We start from the raw sequence: 14,389 nt of genomic DNA, 5'->3' as shown, positions 1-14,389 counted from the left end.
TATACTAAGGGCCTGATTCATTAAGGAAAGTAAGGCAAAAAAAGAGTAAGTTTTCTTCTGGACAAAACCATGTTACAATACAAAGGGTGCAAATTAGTTTATTATTTTGTACATAAGTTAAATACTGGCTGCTTTTTCATCTAGCACACAAATACTTGATATCTTTATTTGTACACTGAAATTTAAATTGATCTAGGACATGCCCTACTCGAACTCTAAATATGTCCCCACATTTTAAATTTACCTCTCCCTCCAATGCAGCATGGTTTTGCCAAGGTGCAAAGTTACTCTTTTTTTTGTTGTTGATTACATCCATGCATTTATTATTATTCTTATCTGTATTCATTGTTCTTATATGTATGTACTTATGTAATTTTGTTGTATGTTCTAATCTCCTATGTAAGGCACTGCAGAAGCTTTGTGATAAATAAAAAATAATAATAATAAATTATAAAGTGTATATTGGGGATGTATAACAAAATAGACTTACTCCGCCACCCAGACTGGAATAGGTGGTTTTACAAATTTGTCTTGGAGTTCTGCTTACGGTCAGTAATGTACTATTACTGACTGCTCCTAATGGGTCTACAAGGCCACAACACTCAATGATTGTAAGTGCTAATTGTGCCCCACCATGGTTCCCCCAATTGTAGGAGTGCAGTCACTGCAATACCAGGCTCCTACACCGGCACTCACTTGTGGGTGGTGTGTGAAGCAGTCGCAGCACCTCCTTGCTAGTGACTGTGGTTGGTTCCTCTTGATAGCTTACTTTGAATCAAGACTGAAGGGTAACAGGCAAAGAGTAGTTTCAGGATGTGAGGCTCAACATAGGACAACTGAGGGACGGGTTGGAGGGTCCTATGTTATTTGTAGGTAACAGTATTTCAGCATATATAGGCCAGAATAGAGCAGGATCTTTGAAAGTATTAGTGTTTATTTTTCAATAGTAGCTTAAAACAGCTGGTATACACCATTAAAATGTAGTGATGATACACGCACAGCTACAACAACATGTGCTCTTCATATAGAGCCAAAAGCAGGTACATCCTAGTGGGAGATGTGATCAGGATGGCCAATCTGGGATAGGGATAAACAATAGGAAAGTACTTTTAGCACATGCACTTTATTTCTTCCCTCATGTCATGAAGACGTATATTACATTTTAATGGTTGGAATCAGGGTGTAGCGCTGGACACAGGGAACAATGAGTTGTCCAAAATTAGAATTTAAATACAATTTAAAGAATTTTATGATTCTCAAATAACTTGATATGCCTACACTGGTTTGGTACCACTTTGGGAAAGTTTCCACTACTAGCCCTAACACACACACATACACACACATACACACACACACACACACACACACACAGACTCCCTGGAGTTTATTGTCCAGTGTTTTCAGCAAAATAATGTAGTTGTTAGGGTAATGCTTTTCCCATACCTAAGCTCTGACCAGGGAGGTACATTCATTAATATTAAAGAACGGGTTTTCAAAACTGCACACTTTTCTGGTGATACTATTTTTTCAAACAAAATAAAAAAACCCTATCCCTTACATTATATTAAAAGGCCAGTGCTACACAGCATCCGACCCCCACACCGAGAGCTATTTCATTTATATTGCCCATGTACCCAACAGCCAGAGGTGGGTAAGTGGGTAAGAGGGGCCCAGTGCTATTTGGCATTGGGCCAGTCAACTCTAGGTGCCAGAGTCCATTCGCTTTTTCTGGCCACTCCATAGAGGGCTGGCTGGATGCTGACAAATATTGGCCTGGAAGAAAATGTATCGTAAAACCAGATGTTTCTATTTGGTTTTATCATGCCATATTTCCTAAATTGAATACAGTTCATATTAACTACACAGGATTTAAGGGTTTTAAAACTATCAAAATTTTCATGCATTATTTTGCTGTTTGGGTTTGAAATTTTGGGCGATTAAGGTGGTTTTAAAATTGCACACAACACGGAACAATACAAAATTTACCCCAAGATGTTCAATTATCATGCTTCATCATGCTTTACCTTGTGTTACAGATTCACGCACATACCCAGCTATATAAATACCTGTGAATAGGCACCCTATTCAGAAAAGTCAGTATGTTTATGCATTTTCTGCATTTGCAATAATATACACACCGCATACTGTGCCATCAATAGAAATAAATCAATACATTCCAGGCCATTTCTACAATTTCTATCTAGATTGGATATTTTGTTTATAACCTACATGAATCTTGTAATACGTGCCTACTGTACTGTAATTTATGCATCAGGTGCTATGTCTACCTGGTTGCACTAATGCTGTTATGGCCCTTAGTAACATTATCTGAGTGATAGGTGCATACTGTATGTAAATGTTTGCTTTCACATGTACGTACTGCCCTTCATGATTAAGTGCTTTCAAATGTCATAGGTTTAGTTTCTTTTACTTAGGTGTTTTTTTTTCATAGGTGGGGTATGATTGTGCCAATGAGATAATTGTGACAAGAGTAGGAGCGACATGATCATAACGAATGCCCTAATTACGACATGCAGTAAAATACAGACTTGATGAAAGAGTGACAGGCAAGAATCCAGGCAAGACAACATACTGGCACTGACATTGACGTCAATTCAAAAGGTGACAGTTACATTGCTTCTATTAAGGGGGCAATCCGAGAACCCAGCGGCTGTATAATGGGCAGACCCTTCCTAAAAACATCAAGTCTCTGTTTGCTGTATGACGTAATTAGGGCATTCACTATGTTCATGTCGCGCTTACTCTTCTCGGAATTATGTCATTCACAAAAATGACTACTGACTAATGACTACTGCTTAGACCTTAGAATTAGATTGGTTGCTTGTGCTGCCACTATAGTTCATGAGCCCAGTTCATTTGACTTGCCTTTTTCTCTGTGGTCTATTCCACTATACCAGAGTAATAAACATAAATAACTATGTGCGAAAGTCTTGGAGGCAACAGAGTACAGATGTGCACAAGTAATTTAAAGCCTCTGAAACACAACAGTGCTACATTTTTTTTTAGAATTAAACAGTGCTGCCAAATCTCCTAAAGACTCAATGGCTTAATTACATGATTGGAGGAAGAAAACTCCTACAATGTAGAAATGGCTTGTAGCATTTTTGTAGAAGCATTGTAAATGTACTGTAATTACCAGAAGATGCCAATCTGAAATCTGAAAATTCAACCACATTCTTGTCTAGTATAGAGGAGGGCCGGACAGAAACAAGTTAGTTTTGGGCCGGTCCTCTATTGTTTGGTGGTTGGCCCCTCCTCCGGGACCAGCCACCATTCAGCATTGGCCGTGGATCTTTCACTTCCTCACTGTCCGATCTGTAGCCTCTCAGCAAGGGAACTGGTTTCACATGGGGCACGTGACAGGTGCCCTTCCATGTGTGAAGTGCAGCAGACAGCGCGCACTGATGTTACAAGGTAAGTTGGGGTATGTTAATTTTGTGTGTGTTAATGTAGTGTGTTAGTGTAGTGTGTGCGTGAGCATTTGAGAATACCTATATGCGCCTCCTCACCCTTCCTGTGCGTGTACACATATAATTGCCTGGAAAACATATTCTATCATGCCTGGCTCGTCCAGACCATTACATGCCCCAATTAGTAGAGGAGCCAACTAGGAAACGGACTATACTGTAACTAGTAATAACAAATAATGTATACGTAATATCAAATATTCAAGTAAGGGAACACTTGGGAAACAGTGATCATAATATGGTTTCATTTGAAATTAGTTTCCAGTAACAACAGTATAAAGGAACAACTAGGAATTTAAGCTTTAGTAAAGCAAATTTTAATATGCTAAAGGAGTCTATAAAGTGCATAGACTGGGATAAAGTTTTTGAAGGAAAAATACGGAAGAAAATTGGGCTGTCTTTAAAATGTTGTTGGAAACATACACGTATAAGTTCATTCCTATGGGAAATAAATGTAAAAGACTTAAGTCTAAACCAATGTGGCTAAATAAAAAGGTAAGGGAAGAAATGCAATAAAATCAGAGCAAGATGTAGCTTCTCTGCAGAGGAACTTAAATAAGCTGGAGGATTGGGTGACCAAATGGAATATGAGGTTTAACATAGATAAATGTAAGGTTATGCATTTAGGGATCAAAAACAAGCACGTTACCTATAAATTAAATGGGATTAATTTAAGGGAATCTATAATGAAAAAGGATTTGGGAGTGCTCGTAGACAGTAGACTAAACAATAGTGCTCAATGTCAAGAAGCAGCTGCAAGGGCAAACAAAGTATTGACATGCAAAAAAAGGGGCATAGATGGAAGGAAAGAGTGTAATTTTGCCACTGTATAAATCGTTGAATCGTTGAATCTTGAATATGGAGTACAATTCTGGGCACCACTTTATAAAGAAGATATTTTGGAACTAGAAAGGGTTCAGAGAAGGGCGACAAAATTGATAAATGGTATGGAGTCATTAAGTTATGAGGAAAGGTTAGCCAGTTTAGGCATGTTTACTTTAGAAAAGAGGCGTCTAAGAGGAGATATGATTACTATATACAAATACATTGAGGGTCAATATAGAGAACTTTCATGGAACTTTTTACCCCGAGGACTATACACAGGACATGCGATCACCCCCTAAGTTTAGATGAGAGGAAGTTTCACAACCAGCAAAGGAAAGGGTTCTTTGCAGTAAGGGCAGTCAAGATGTCGAATTCACTGCCAGGGAAGGTTGTGATGGCAGTTTCAATGGATATGTTTAAGAAAGGGTTAGACAAATACTTAGCGAAAAATTGTATCGAGGGATACGACCATTAATTAAAATGAAGGATAGTAATGGATATAGGGAAACCAAGGACTGCAATATTAGGCCTGGAGGGATTTCTCCCCAATTAAAACCAATTGGCGGTTGCTTAATCGATATCAATTTCAAATATAAGTGATGGATTGCAGGAGATCCAAAATAGTTTGATCTATGTATTTTTTCAACCTCATCAACTATGTTACTATGTTATTATTAAAGGCTTAGTTGCAGATTCTTCATAGTATGCTGTCTAAATATAAATATATACAGTATGTATATGTTACAAATAATAATAATAATTGTGATGTTCTAAATGTCAGATTTAAATGTATTTTCTTTCAATGAATATGCTAAGGTTATTGGGCAAAGCAACAATTTGCGTCAAATTAGCAAAGTTTTAGTCTATTATATTACACTTTAAACAGCTAATATCTGTTTGCTATGGCAACCAATCATGATTAGGTATAAATTGTAGTTATAGTAATATAATTATTAGGAATTAATTCATTCACATTTGTTCTGAAAGTCTATGTTGGTGTAACACAATGATAAAAATACATTTTCCAGTTACATACCAGGAGTATCTTCAACATTCTTAGGACATTCCAGGATTCCACGAATGCATTTACTGCAAAAGAAAAAGAAGCCCTTCTATTTAAGATACAGTCATTTTCACCATACACATTTATATGTATGTTATTCTTACTGAACTTTTATAAATACAAGCACAATTTCAGTAAATGGAACAGAGAAAACAATAAACTGCAGTAGAAACCCAGGAGGTTCAAGTGAACAAAAATAATTAGCCCTCAAAAGGTGAAAGAAGCAATGCTAAATTAAAAGTTATGTTAAAGGATTGATCTACATCAGACCTGCACAATATGGCAGTAAGTAGGGGCCAAAATTAAATAGGTTAAATTTCTTTGGGCCGCAGATAGATTTTTAGCGCCTCACTTTCCAAGTAAAGGTATAATTAACGGTTAAACTATTTTGCATTATAAAAATGGGAAAATTCAATTAATATCAATTAATTACACTTATTACTTAGATTTTTATTTATCATGAAATCACATTAATGGTAAAAAAATTACTTTGCTAAGCGGTAAAAGTTTGAATAAATTTTTCAGGTTATCCTATTGTTTACATTTATTTAATGGGGCGTATTACACTTCTTGTCAGCAATCAGTTTATCGTACACCGATAAATGTTTGAAATTGATGTTTTCAAATTATCAGCTAAATATAATAGGAATAATAGGAATATTCTGATAATATCTATTTGTCTACTAAAGATTAAACTCTCTGGGCCTGATTCAGTAAGGAAAGTAAAGCAAAAAAATTAGTAACTTTGAACCTTGGCAAAACCATGTTGTTTCGGAGGGGAAAGTAAATTGCGAGCACAGATTTATAATTGGGGTAGGGCATGTCCTAGATCAACTTTTAATTTCAGTGTAGAAATAAGCTATCAAGTATTTGTGTGCTACATGAAAAACAGCCTGTATTTAACTTAAAATAATAAACTAATTTTACCCCATGCATTGTAACATGGTTTTGTCCAGGAAAAAAACTTACTCATTTTTTTGCCTCACTTTCCTTAATGAATTAGGTCCTATATGTTCTGATTCGATATTCCGCTTCTTTTTATTACCCAATATCCAAAGTCATCCCCAAAACTTTAATGTTAGAACCAGAAAATCTCCACAGCAACTGCTCACTTACAAAGAAATACTGAACTGACTGTCTGACCTTGGAGAGAGTGCCAGACATCCATTTAAATTTGGTGGGCGACCGCGCGGCTAAGCCCTCATGTTGTTGCCGCTGTCAGCTGCGTTGGTGCATGGCTGCATTAAATTTGTTGCTGTTTAACACCAGTAATGACCGAAATCACAGTGAAAAGAGACAGACTGATGATAGTTGGTTGTTGTGGGTCACGTGACAAACTAGAGAGAGTGCGCAGTGGCAACCCACTTGCCAAGTTACATGACGGGCACAATAGTGACTACTAGTGGAAGGCAGGTTATGCGGGGGGCCCTAGGTAACATCAGGAACAAGCTATGTACAAACAAAGTACTTGTCACATCTTTACTTTGTTTTTCATCCTCTACATTTTTTGTGCGCTGCCCAAAATCCTTTGGCAGGCCGCAAGCGGCCTGCAAGTTCTATGTTGTGCAGGTCGGATCTACATGATAGGTCAATTATGAAATGCAAGATGGATCATTTGCTCTTTGGTGCAATTCTACTCGCTGTACTTAAACCAAGCAAAGGCCAGATGTGCGACCCTCTAAACTACAAAATGACCAAAAATTACCCTTAATCTCAGTAATAAGCAATACATTGATTCAATGTTTGTAAAAATAATATGTGTTGAAAGTTTTAGCAATCAAATCTGACAAATGAATGTGTTCTGGGTGACCAGATTTTCCACCTGATTTTGAATGTTAAGTGTAAGGTTGGAAGAGGCATAAAGCAATTATTCATAGAGGTTTCCTTCATCCATAACCTGTTGGCCCTGTTGTTTTAATGTGTTACATATTAGAGAATGTCTGTGGAACCAAAAATAGACAATAAGTTTGCAGTACTCTGATGCATAACAGGTACACCTAACAAATACTTACCTTACTTTAACAAAGTAAGAATGAATCATGCAGCTCTTTCCCATCGCTGAAGGAGGGAGAGCATGTGATGCTGACTATACATAACTCCTTTTCTGATCGCAGATGTGCTGCTGGCACTGTGTGACCTACTAGCATTGTGTGGAGGAGATTAAGTGATATAGAAGTTGGCTGCTCCAGGGAAAGCATAAGATCAAGTTCAGATTTATTAAATTAAAGCTGAGGCACTGGATGAATCTTAAAGATTAATAAAAACAGAAAATAAGAGCTGAGGCTGTGGGTGAAGCTTAGCAGAGCATACAGCATAGAATAAGAGCTGGAGCTGACAGGGCATATGTCAGGGATAAGCCCCTCTAGCTACTCCCTGATTAGATATCGTATCATATATTCCAGCAGTCATACAATATGTCACCTCTCTTTTGTCAGGAAACCGCTCCTGAACCCCTTTATCTGCGCACTTGTGACTTGGAACCTTACTGTAAGGGAACACACAGGATTCCAACCTAAATCTCAGACTCACCGCTCTCTAAGGCTACAGATTTTGCTGGTCCCATTTCCCAACACAGACGCACGCTTCACACCTCTCAGCAACTGCCACCAGCTACGTATAAGGCCTGTAGCAAATCTATGACTTAATCACCCAATTGCGCACACTCTGTGCTCTGGTAGCTAAACAGTTAACCCTTCACACATTGGTTTCTAAAGAGTTAATCCAGCCAAGCAATCTGTCTCTTCTAAACAGGCAATGCATTTGTTTTAGAGCAATAAGGACAGAACTATTAAATTTTAGATTTAATATACAAAAAGTACAATGCTTACAGATAATAAAAAAACAATTAGATAAAGATTTGACATACAAATAAAAATTTGCAAACAGTTATAAAAACAAATGGGATAAAAGTACAGAGCATAACTTACTTATCATAACCTGTATGCCTGGGGCAGGCAGAAAAAATGGACAGTCCTTCAATTAGATTGATCCCTAAGAAACTGACAGTTTGTCCTTTCAAAACACAGATTTTTAAGCAAAATGAAATGGTCTTCACAGAGGCAGTGTTTAATGCTAATAGGAGGTTACTTTTTCAGTCACCATTTGCATGTTGCCTGATATACTAATCATTTCTACTATGTGATATAATTTTTTTGTAAAGCGTCACATTAATCCAATTTTATCATTAATAAATCCCCTATGACTCTGTCCATCTTTTGATATCAAACACGCCTAAATACAGTGTATTCGCAGAGCTTGCACTCATTTCCTTCATTTCTCTGTGGGACAGAATTCTTAATTCAACATATGAGCTGCTCTTCATCATGCTATTGAGGAATATGTGGTTGATCAATACTTTTATTGATTTTAAGTGGCATATTTTAATACTGAATTCTTTTTATCTATATTACATATAGCCTATGTCAGCACATGGCCTCTTTGAGCCAGACCACATGCTGAGCAGTACCTAAACAGCTATTCAGTTGTCACAACCAGGCTATATCTCACCGTGGGAGCTCTTTGAAGCTGCCCCCAGGTGACACTTCTATCTTCTCACAATGGGATGTGCAAAGTCATCCAATACATTTACATCAGACTCTCTGACTTCACATTTTACACTTTAACTAAACGTATCAATGGATTCATTTGATATAACCTGTTTACACTGCAGTTATGATTTATCCCTTATAAATAACTGCAAGTTCTCTATGTTCACGGCAGCATAAATTAGGAATGAGCTGTAAGCTGCAGGCTAGTCTCAGATGGCCACATGTAGCCCTACATCCACCTTTTGGCCATCACTAGTTTAAACTACCACAAATTAAGAACAGTGTACAGGAAAAGAACATAACATAAACTTAACACAATATAATATAACATAAGAAATATTCTCAATCCTATTAATATTAATACATTAAAATAGTCATCAGCAGCTATTTATATAGCGTTACTAATTCTGTAGCGCTGTACAGAGAACTCACTCACATCAGTATCTGTCCAGCTTACAGTCTAAATTCTCTAACATACACACAGAGACTGACAGAGACTAGGGTCAATTTAATAGCAGCCAACTAGTATGTTTTTGGAGTGTAGGAGGAAATTGGAGCACCGGTGGAAACCCACGCAAACACGGGGAGAACATACAAACTCCACACTGATAAGACTATGGTCAGCAGTCAAACTCATGACCCCAATGATGAGAGCCAGAAGCACTAGCCACCGTGCTGCTAATTTTCCCACACTAAATTTACACTAAATAATACTTGCTAAACCATGTACAGGGCTTTGTTTTTTTTTTCCACTGGCAACTAGTAAAATGTCTAAATTAAAATAATTATCACTAGCTCAGGCATACACACCTATTGAGGGTTTCCAGTTGACCAGAAAGAACGTCTTTGCTTAAACCACCACAGCCGGATGCTGGCCTCTAGGAGAAGGATTTTGTACTATTGTTTCTTTTTTTTAAAAAAAAAAAAGGATGGCGCCCATTTAATCCTTACCCCTTGTCTGTCAAGGTAGAGGCCATGCAACATATTGCTGCAGTGCATGATCCACCTTCTAACAGTCTTCTGCCTCTCATGCGCCCACTGAATTTGCTGAGCATAGTTTGTATATGCATCTCTCTGCCTCCCCATGTATGCCTCTGCCTTCTCCCACTTGTGTGTACATATCTCTGTACGATTACATGTATCAGTCCATCTCTTTCTTACTCTATGTGAATCTTTTTCTCTCTCCCTCTGTCCCCGAAATGTGTCTCTCTCTTCCCCCTAATGTTTGTGTGTCTCTGCGGTTCTGTATGTTTCTCTCTTTCTTTCTCCCTTTTCTTGTTATTGTCAGTTTTCTTTTGCCCTCTCACCCTATGTGTGCGACTGTGCCCCAGGTTCACACTTCTTCACACCAGTTGTCCAATGCACCTCCCCTGTGCTCAAACCACCCCTTTCTGATAACAGAAACAGCACAAGAGCATAGATGAAATTTATTTTAAAAACTTTTACACAAAGCTTTATTCAAACCAGACAGAACCTGAAAATGTCCTTCTTTCACTTCTGCAATAAGTAAGCAGTGAAATAAAATGTCAGTGGGGCACACTCATTGCAAGGACAGCCTCTTATAAGAAGCATTGTTCAAGCATGACTGTAATGATATATTGCTTCATTGATCCGCCTGCCATCAGTGCGAATAGCGGCAAGAACAGTCACTTAATGGGGCAAATATGCAAATATTGTTAAATAGGCCCCCAAGATTGTTAATATTTGTATATGATAATCATTTATCACTTTCAATGTTTCAAACAAAATAAATTTACAGTGGGCTTTACTGGAACAGGTCATTTTCTTAAATTGTATTTTCAATTAAATATACAAAATGTAAAATGTGGTGAAAAATGTGGTGAAGAGGAGAAAAATAAATAAATAAACAACTAATTGTCATTCACTGAAAACAAAAACATTTTATTTAAATGAGTTTCAAAAGTATTTTGTATTACATTAACATAAAATACACAGAACAACTCTTGCTAACAATATAGCTAATTCATAATTCACAAAAGGGAAAACTATATCGTAAATGATTTTGCACAATAGTAGAAAAGCTTTAGTAAGATAACACGCCTAATTTGGCCGTACCCGACTGCATCTGCACTGGACGATGAGAGGAGATGGGCTTGCCTTGATGAGTGCAGATAAGAAGCCTAGCTGGCACAAGGGAGTGGAGTGGGCACATTTTCAGGGGCACTACTTGCTTTTCATAGTTCATGCCAAAAAAACTTGAATTTACCAGCAGTGATCGGGTTCCGTCCTATACAGTTAATGGGTAGCATTTCGAGTTGCTCTTTGACCAATGTAATAAAAACTTTCAAAGGGGTCTATTTATTATGCTAATTTTTCCTTATAATTCTCCGAAAACAGCTGTTTCAGGGTATAACTGCATTTTTAACCATCCTATTGATTTATAATAAGGGATCCCACTGTTATCATATTCAGTAGCAGTCCCCATAGGTTTCTTATGCCCAATGGCTAACACCATCTGAAGATGGCATTAGTCATTGAATCCTACGGAGAGAGCATCTTGGTAGAGGGAACTTTGGATCCCTCACTGCATCTTACCTGCTCTTCCCTCTGGTTACTATTGCAAAAGTGGCCAGTTTTCAATAGTGACCATAGAGAAGACAGGTAAACTGTGTGTTCACCAGAACACTTGTAATAAATGTTCATGATCTTTCATTCCTTATTGCGATAAGGAATGAAAATGATTGCGTCAAAAATGCGCTAGTTAATAAATATGTCCCAAAGTACCAAAAGTTACAAATACAGTCCTGACCTCCCCTCACTCTCATGGTCAAATTAAGAAATAAATTAAGCTAAAAGGAGCAGTGCTTTAGCAATAAAACGAAAATGATTAAATAAATAAAGGGAGTGATCCTAAAGAGTTAGTAGGCTGAACTTTGAACTGACATCATTCTCATTTCTTCCACGTGTATTTCAGGTGTATTCCTACACTCACAAATCTAGGTGCAGATTGTTTTTTGTCAAACACTTTCAAGAACTGGAATGTGAGAGTGCGCTTTGAAATGAGCTTTTGCACATATAAAGAAGAATTGCACATTGGTGCTTTTTACAACTTGTAAATGACCATTAATGTGTCAATAAAATGCATTCAAATACATTCTATGCCTCTGTACATTCTAGCATACACGGAGTGAAGCTAATTTAATAACTGCAAAATATTAATGACAGATGTTGCAAACACTTACCACAGGATCTCATCCACTTTAAATGTTTGATGAGCGGGGACAGTACGACCCTTGTAGCTACAAGGACAATCCTCTGGTGGAACACATTTCTCATTTTGTGTCAGATAAGTCCCTTCTGGACAGCTGCAACCCTCCCTGGTAGGGACTTCAAAATCACAAGCAATATCCGGTTCTGCTAAGGATTTGCAACTAAAGTTACAGGACTTTGGACTAAAAGTAAACACCATGGTTTCAGGACAACCAGGATCTGTTAGGGAAAATAGACATTTAATGCAGAAATATAAGGACAAAAAATAATAATATATAGTTAGAATATGATGCACTGAAAATATCTGACATTTAGTATACTTAAATCTTATAGCACTTTCTCATTCATGCCATATATTTATAGCTGTACATAAATTCTGGATATTTGCAGTGGAGGAGCAAGAGGGGGGTGGTCTAAGTGGTCACAGCTACAACAAGGGAAAGGGGCTCTTCAAACCTTATTTTTTTATTCCTATGGCTACTAAGGGTTTGGGATTTTTGATCTATTTTGTTAATGACAGAACAGGAGCACCAACAAAGTTGCTGTTTTTATAACGATTGAATTTTTAAATGAAGTTGCTAAAATTATAATCAAGGTTTCACTTAGGCTTTAGAAAGGATAAAGAAACCCAATCCCAACATTACAATAACCCTCAACCCCAATCTAAAGCCATAGTAATAGGACAATACTAAAACTGTAGGGACCTGATTGATAATGGAACATATCTGCCATTTTTGAGCATACCATACGCAAAATAAATCATGCCCGGAATCGGACCATATGCAACTAAATGCAGCAATATTCAATTCATCTCCGTACGCAAAAGATACTTACTACAGAGTACGATTTCTAGGAGAGAACAAGGTGGGGAAGGGGCATTCGCCTGTAGTCAATGTACAGTAAGAGCTTGCCAAGCTCGAGCACACGCAACCATGTCCGATTAAAGCTTTGGGCATTTCAAAGCTACTTGTTTATCTGCTTACTAGTAAGTCCTGATTATTAGTAATGAGAGTCTCTTATGCATGCTATTACATGTGTTTGCAATCAGGAGCAACTGTAAAAATTTATTTTGTGTTCAGCAGATATTAAGATCATCCTAAAAGACGTATTTCATGGAAAATAAATGGAAAAAATAAATTAATTTTGTTTTAAACGGTTTTGTCATTAATGCTTATATTATTACCAGGTGACATTAATTGAATAGGTTTTTTTTTCTGTGCATTATTTTGCAAATATATATTCCACATAGGCATTGGACATATCCTGCAGTGTCTTGTGCAATAGAGCAGAGCAGAGCAGACCTGCACCCAAAATCATCAGTGCACGTATCTTCAGATCCATTCCTTATTGAATTCGGAAGTACGCTGAGCCGCTTTACATGTGTTTTAAAACAAATGCATGTTGCGCTTAGTATGCGTGCCTTGATGAATCAGACCCCAAGTCTAAATCTAACCTGACACCAGGTTAGGTTGAAACCAACCCCAAATTGATTGAAAATAAATATAGAAAGGTGCGCCAATAATGAAACATAAATTATAAAAATTATGCGTAAAAATATGGCGTAAAATTTATAGAGTTTACAGAGCCACAACCTTGTCAGCTGATGGTTATGACAGATGAAGAACACAGATCTGAAGGTAAATCTTGTAAAAGGTGTATAGTGTGAATCGGCATGCTGATCGGGACTTTCATTCATTGGTAATATTATTAATGATATCACATCGGGAGAAAATTTTCTGTAGTGTCTACCCAGCCTTAGAAATAGAAATAGGCTAGACATTGTCTTTAGTTCTGTTCTAGATAATAACTATAAATCTGTCAAATAATACTAACTAAATAGCCCATGTAGTTCACATTTTAACTTACTGCCATCCACTCTTCCAATTACTATTGATTCCTGAGACTTAAGAAAGAGGAATCAATTATTTCTATTGAAGACTGAAAAAGCTATATAAGTACTATTGGGTCAAATAGAAATCATAGCAGTCTCATCCTTGAGGAATCTAGGATGCTTAATTCAACCTGAAGGGCAGTAGGCCTGAAGTAGTGTTGAGTTGAGACAACCTTATTTTGTAAATTAAGTAAATCATTTTACTATACATCTGTTGTGTCAATTCTCCATTAAAATTAGCATTTCAGAATTGTAATCTTGGACAACTGCTATTAAGCAAGAATTTCACAAGTCCCACAAAATTGGGACTGGATCACCAGAATGAGAACAGTTTTCTAACATT

The 14,389-nt window shown here is 37.2% G+C and overlaps 1 protein-coding gene across 1 annotated transcript in view; it reads right to left on the bottom strand.

The window, feature by feature from the left end:
* LOC142104091 (mucin-5B-like) overlaps positions 1 to 14,389 on the bottom strand; it is a 126,168-nt gene that overhangs the window by 38,556 nt on the left and 73,223 nt on the right. The window contains exons 19-20 of the mRNA XM_075188568.1: positions 12,128 to 12,374; positions 5,350 to 5,402 (exon numbers count right to left, since the gene is read on the bottom strand). Coding sequence (XP_075044669.1) covers positions 5,350 to 5,402; positions 12,128 to 12,374 — 300 coding nt within the window. The remainder of the gene's footprint in view (positions 1 to 5,349; positions 5,403 to 12,127; positions 12,375 to 14,389) is intronic.

Source organism: Mixophyes fleayi, chromosome 10, assembly GCF_038048845.1.
Source record: "Mixophyes fleayi isolate aMixFle1 chromosome 10, aMixFle1.hap1, whole genome shotgun sequence".
Lineage (NCBI taxonomy): Eukaryota > Metazoa > Chordata > Amphibia > Anura > Limnodynastidae > Mixophyes > Mixophyes fleayi.
Note: the sequence above shows the minus strand (reverse complement) of the source record. Positions and strands in the feature narration are given on the sequence as shown.